At 43.1% G+C, this 6,429-nt stretch overlaps 1 protein-coding gene across 1 annotated transcript; it reads right to left on the bottom strand.

Moving 5' to 3' along the window:
* Positions 1–2,988: 2,988 nt before the first annotated feature.
* Positions 2,989–4,077, bottom strand: LOC108778995 (uncharacterized). The gene is made up of 2 exons (XM_018546326.1): positions 3,408–4,077; positions 2,989–3,245 (listed from the first exon to the last, which is right to left on the bottom strand). Exons 1-2 carry the CDS (start codon positions 4,075–4,077, stop codon positions 2,989–2,991), a joined length of 927 nt encoding a protein of 308 aa, XP_018401828.1.
* Positions 4,078–6,429: the final 2,352 nt, after the last annotated feature.

Raw genomic sequence — 6,429 nt, 5'->3', positions numbered from 1 at the left:
CATACATTATCTCGACAAGCACACTAAGCTGACTCAACACTTCCGCCGCTTAAGTGCTTGTCTGCATACGCACGTATACCCATACTCTCACGCAGACGTCTAAAGCTCTCTTTCGGCAGAGCTTTCGTTAATATATCCGCCTTTTGCATTTCAGACGCGATATATTCGATTCGAATTTCGGCGTTTTCGATCATCTCACGTATATGATGATATTGGATATCGATGTGTTTCCTCTGATGAAACTCTGGGTTTTTCGCTAACTTTATAGCACTCTGGTTATCTACATACAACTTAGTGGCGCTATTACATCGATGTCCGATATCTTCTAACAGCCTTCGGAGCCACTTGGCTTCTTTCGCGGCGGACGATGCGGCGAGGTACTCGGACTCCGTGGTACTTAGTGTTACCATCTTTTGCCGACGCGACGACTATGTGACAGGTCCGTTAACAAAAATGAATAAATAGCCGGTTGTCGACCTTCTCGTTTCCAAATCTCCAGCGTAGTCCGCATCGGAGAAACCGACCAAATTCCAATTGCTTCCGCCGCCTCGATATTCGATCTCTAATTCTACCGTCTCAACGAGATAGGCGAGAATTCTTTTCACAGCGCGCCAATGACTTACATCGTGATTATTAAGGAATTTACTTGCGTTATTTACCGCGAACGCGATATCCGGTCGCGACACAATAGCTACAAACATAAGCGAGCCCACCGCCTCGCGATATGGCACACTGCTTACATTTTCGCTTGCTTCTACTGGGCGCAAAATTGTGTGAGGATCCGCTGGAACACTCACCGCCTTCGCCTCGTTCATGCCGAATCTGTCGAGTATTCGTTTAATGTACGCGGTCTGGTGAATAAACAGTGACTTTCGTACCCTATCGCGATTTATTTGTAAACCTACGAAACAGCTTCCATCGCTTTGCGTGATTTCGAACTCGTTACTCAATAACGCCGTTATTCGCTTTATAACTTCTCCGGATTTGCACGCGATAAGCCCGTCATCCACAAACAACGCGAAATACACGATTTCGTTATCGTAACAGCCGGTATAAACGCATTTATCCGCACTAGTTTCCGCAAAATCGAATCTTTTCAAGAAGCTACTGAACTTCTTGTTCCAGCACCGAGGTGCTTGCTTTAAGCCGTATAACGACTTGTTCAGACAACACACTACATTGGTGGTGCTGTTTACACACTTTCCGTCGAATCCCTTTGGAATCTCCATGTGAATCTCTTCGTCGAGACTGCCATACAGGAACGCCGTTTTTACGTCAAACTGTGCGAGTTCAAGGTCTTCCTGAGCGACGAGTGCCAACATCAGACGTATTGAGTCGTATCTCACTACCGGTGAGAACGTCTCAGTGTAGTCGATATCTTCTCTTTGTAGAAAGCCTCTTGCACATAACCGAGCTTTGTAACGATATACTTGTCCAGTCGTATCTCGCATCTTCTTGAAAACCCACTTCGAGTCAATTGTTTTCTTATCGACTTCCTTCGGAACGATGTTCCACGTGTTATTCTTCTCGTGAGCTTTGAGCTCCTCATGGATTGCCTCAGTCCATCTTACAGAGTCTTCTCCGCTGATTGCCTCTTCGTAACTAGCAGGAGAATCGTACTGAGCTAGGTTAAGCTCGTACTCCTGGTCGCATCGCACTGGTCGTCTTATTAACTCGCGGTTTCGCAGTCGGCAAGGCTCTTCAGGCAATCGCTGTGGCTCGACGCTGTCATGATTTTCGAGCTCTTCATTACTGACCTCTGGTTCCGCCGATATCTCTTCCTGTCCTTGTTCCTCGTCGTTTGCACTGGATCCGCCTATCGAAAACGTCAGGTCTTCGTTTTCGCTTTTGACCGTGGACGATTCATCTTTGTTTTGTCTCTCGTTGAACACCACATTTCTCGACACTGTTACAGTCCTAGTCTCAGGGTTGTACAACCTGTAGTTGGAAGAGCTTCCTTCGTAACCTACTAGCAACATCTTCTTCGACCTCGCGTCGAATTTCTTCGTGAATTGCTTGGGTACGTGTACAAAAGCTTCCGATCCGAACACTCTCACATGGCTTAGATCTGGTTTTTCTCCTGTCCAGAGTTCGTACGGTGTTTTTGTTCTTCTTCTTTCCGACGACGACACTCGATTTTGAATGTAAACAGTCGTATTTACCGCTTCCGCCCACAACGACGTCGGTAAATTCTTCGCTTTTAGCATCGTACGCGCACACTCAACAATCGTTCGGTTGTCCCGCTCAGACTTGCCGTTCTGTTCTGGCGTGTACGGCGCACTCGGCTCGAATTTGATTCCGCGCGACGACAAATACTGCTTAACCTTCTCGTTGTCGTACTCCCGGCCGTTATCGGAGCGCAATGTTTTCATTGGCCTCCCGAATTTGTTCGCGATCAGCCTCTCAAACTCTTTCAGTCGTTCGAACACGTCCGACTTATGTTTCAAGAAGTATACGTACCCGGAACCCGGAAGCATCGTCTATAAAAGTCACAAAATACGCGCACCTCCCGGAGACATCTCGGACATGGGCCCACATACGTCACTGTGTATGAGTTCACCCGGCTTTGTGCACACTTCCTTGTCTGCTGTTTTGAAAGGTAACCTGTGTGCCTTACCAAACTGACACGCATCACAGAAAAAGTAAGTCTTTTTCGTTGACGACTTTCACTCCTTTAATGAGTTGCTTGTTTACGAGATCACATAATGCACGTTTATTTAAATGTCCTAAGCGTTCGTGCCAGACCTTCAAACTCGTCATTGTCACGTTCACTTCGCCCACATTTTGTGCATCTTTGACGCGAAAAAACATTCGGAATAGTTCGTTCGACTGCTTGACTCCAGTCGCCACGATTTCATTTTTTTCTATCAACATTACGCCGTCACTTGCGAATCTTACTTCAATGCCTCTTGAAGTACACACACCGACGGAAAACAAGTTACTGCGCACTTTCGGCACATAGAGCACATTTTCCATGCGCGCCTCGCGTTACACGCCGTTGACGAGCCTCTCGATGATTATAGTTCCTCCGCCTGACACCTCGCACACGCCGTCGTCTCCGACCGATACCGTTGTGCCTTTTTGCGGACGGAACTCGATAAACCATTCGCGCCGAAACGTGATGTGTCTTGAAGCACCACTGTCTGTGTACCAAATATCTTTCTTATCCAGTTGCAACCACTGATTTTTGAACTCCTCAGGCACTCCACTGTACCGATTCGATTTTCGACTGTTTGCTACACTTCCTGAACTTTCAACAACAAACACGCTTCCTCGCGACTCGCTTTCGTCACTGGCGGCCTTCTTTTGTTTTCACGTCGGGCAATCGCGCGCGTAATGCCCCTTTTCTTGACAACAATAACACTCGACGTCTTTCTTTTTCTTCTCGCGCCGTGCGTTTTCCCCACTTTTTCCTTTCGAGTCTCCTTTTTGCTTCGAACCGCCAGCCTTCTCCTTGGTGATCCGCATCGCTGCAAACGCCGTGATTTCTTCCTTTTCAGCTTCCAAACGACTTTCCTCGTTGATAAGTCGTTCTTGCAGGTACTCTACGGTTTGTCGAGCAGGATCGACGCTGTCCCACGCTGTCTGAAGAGTGCTGAATTTCGAAGTTAGACTCGACAAGATTTTCGCCATGACTGTCAAATCGGACATATTTTCTCCGAGATCAAAAAGCTGCCTCGCCATATTCTGAACCTTCGCTACGTGCTGTACGACCGAGTCCGTCGCTCCCATTCGATATTCGTGGAAGCGTTTCATTAATACGAGCTTGTTCGCTGCTGAATTCTGCTGGTGAATTCTCGCGAGTGTATCCCACATTTCCTTGCCTGTGGCACAAACTAACAGACTCTCTAGTTGCTTGTGCTCCATTGCTCTCGAAATGAGGTACATCGCTTTGGCGTTGTCTTTCACCCACGCCTTCATAAGCTCCTCTTCAGCTGCTGCCGGTCTTACGTTCGTACCGTCTACGATCTCGTAAATACCGCAAGCTCTCAAAGCCGCTTCCATTTGGAATTTCCAGCCGAGGAAGTTTGTTCCATCGAACTTTGGCACGTGTCCCACAGAAAATTCGTCCGGCATCTTCCTTCTTTTCTTTCACAAAATGGCCGACCGATCTTTGCCTCGTGTTCCTATGTCTAGCAGATTTTCAGCGCACTGTAATCGTCCCTGGGCCCATAAAGAAATCATCAAGATTTAGCCTGTTAAGGCTAAATCTTGATGATTTCTTTAGATAGAGGAACAGTTTTCAATAAACGAGACAGAGTCTAGCTTTTATGCTTGCTTTGAATATTTATTAAGAAAAAAAATTGCGACGCTTGCACCAAACGTGCTACACGGTCGACTCGAGACTTAAGACTAATTTTTCTTTGGTCGTCGTTGACATGCTGCGCAGCTCGGAGGTACTCGGGCCTCTTCGGGAAATCGGTAGCGCACATATATTATCTCGACAAGCACACTAAGCTGACTCAACAACCTCCAACAAGTTTTAGCCGTCGCTCGTCCTTCGTTAAAAAGTTATTAACAATCATAGCTTTAAAATAAACGTATTATTTCTGCTATACGTGCATGATATTAAGTACTATTCTACACCTTTCCCTGTTCAGAAACGTTAAACTTTCCATGCGAAGTAACTTTCACCCCCTCCCTCCGCTGCAAAGAGGCACACGTCTTCCATGATTGTACTGTTGCTATAATTGTACTGTTGGGGGAGACCTCTACCGACGCGGCGACGGGGCGAATGCGGGAGAGGGGCGGGCTCCCCCTTGCCCCCCCCCCCCCGTGTGTGTGTGTGTGTGTGTGTGCGTGATGTTTGCGTAAAAAATTTTACGGTTCTTCTTTTTGTTGTCTTCTTCTTTCAGATTTTTTTTTAATTCTTCACCCTTTTTTGCAATTTTAATCGCAACCATATCTTCCTTTACGAGCAACCTCTTCTTATTTCATTCCTATCAATACCGATTTTTCCTTTTCTTTTTCCTTTCTAATTTTTATTTTTTCAAATCGTATTATATTTTAATTGGAATTTTTTTCAGAAATATTAGAAAATCAACATTTTTTTCGAAATTTTTCGTATATTTCAATTATGAATTAGTTTTATTTATTAGTTTTTACTTGTAATAAAGAAGTTTTCTAAAAGTAACTAATTGTAAGAAGTTTTCTAAGAAATTCATGATTATATACAGAAATTCTATAATTTATATAAAAATTATGAAAATTTTAAGAAAAATTATAGGAAAGGTCAGCGATACCGATATACTACTTTGTTTTTAGACTATATTTTTTAGACAAAAGCAGAAAATAAATCTTTGGACATATAAATGTAAACTGGAAAGTGTCTTCTATCGATGCTCTATAGCAATTTTTATAATACTGTTAAGAATTTTGCAATAATTAACTTTTTTATCGAATAAGCGAAAACGAGCGTCAGACAAAATGGGTCCCAAAACTGACATATGCGTATATGGCCACAGAGCATGCGCATGTGACCGCAGTATGCAGGTTATGTTGCAATGCGCGATATGTCGTGATGGGACACGTGACGACATGCCGGTTTAGGCTATAAACGATTTTATTTTTAAAACCGTATTATAAGAAAAATAAGAAACAGGAAAATATAAATAAAATAGTTTTAGAAAACTATAAACATATAAAAGGACTTAATATTATCATTAATATAGCTACTATTACTTAATATATCATACACATGTATTATATATCATATGTTAATTTTAAAACTATGATTGTTAATAACTTTTTAACGAAGGACGAGCGACGGCTAAAACCTGTCGGAGGTTACTCAGAGTCATGACCTTGACAACATATGTAGTACAGGGGTGCGTTCAGAATGAAAATTTTTCGTCCGGACAAGGGTGTCCACAGGTAATGTGACATCACACACTTGGATGTTTTCATTCTGAACGAACAGGACGAATCTATAGCAGTGTTACTAGTGGGGCCGCGTTTTCTCTCTCTCTCTTTCTCTCTCGCTCCCATGGATGCATTTAGAATAAACCAATGAACGCCCGGACGACGATTTTTTACCTAAAAGCGTTCGATTTGACCGGACGTTTCACCCAGATCGTTTAGAATGAGTTTAGAAAAACACCCAGACTACAACTTTTCGCCGCACTCGAGACTGCGGCCAATTTCGCCCGACATGCGCAGAGAAGCCTATTTATGCCTACGCAACCTATAACCTATAAGAATCATATAATGATATGATTTGAGGTTATTATTATGTCTCACGCCATTTTAGCACCGAGGCACTTCCGTATTTAACCGTAATAAATAGAATAATATAAATTATAAAGAATAGTTTGAACTTTAATATAAAGATAATAATATAAAGAATAGTTTGATAGATAATAATATAAATATTTGATAGATAATAATATATTTTATAGATGATATAAAAGAATAGTTTGAACTTGGTAA

The sequence above is a fragment of the Cyphomyrmex costatus genome, unplaced genomic scaffold, assembly GCF_001594065.2.
Source record: "Cyphomyrmex costatus isolate MS0001 unplaced genomic scaffold, Ccosl1.0 scaffold54, whole genome shotgun sequence".
Lineage (NCBI taxonomy): Eukaryota > Metazoa > Arthropoda > Insecta > Hymenoptera > Formicidae > Cyphomyrmex > Cyphomyrmex costatus.
This window is presented reverse-complemented; position numbering and strand designations above follow the sequence as displayed.

What these genes read in the sequence shown, in the direction of transcription:
- LOC108778995 (XM_018546326.1), bottom strand. Translation starts at nt 4,077, where the DNA reads ATGCCGGACGAATTTTCTGTGGGACACGTGCCAAAGTTCGATGGAACA. An exon ending in AGGAGACTCGAAAGGAAAAA is followed by an intron (nt 3,246 to 3,407) that starts GTGGGGAAAACG and finishes TTGAAAGTTCAG; the next exon opens with GAAGTGTAGCAAACAGTCGA.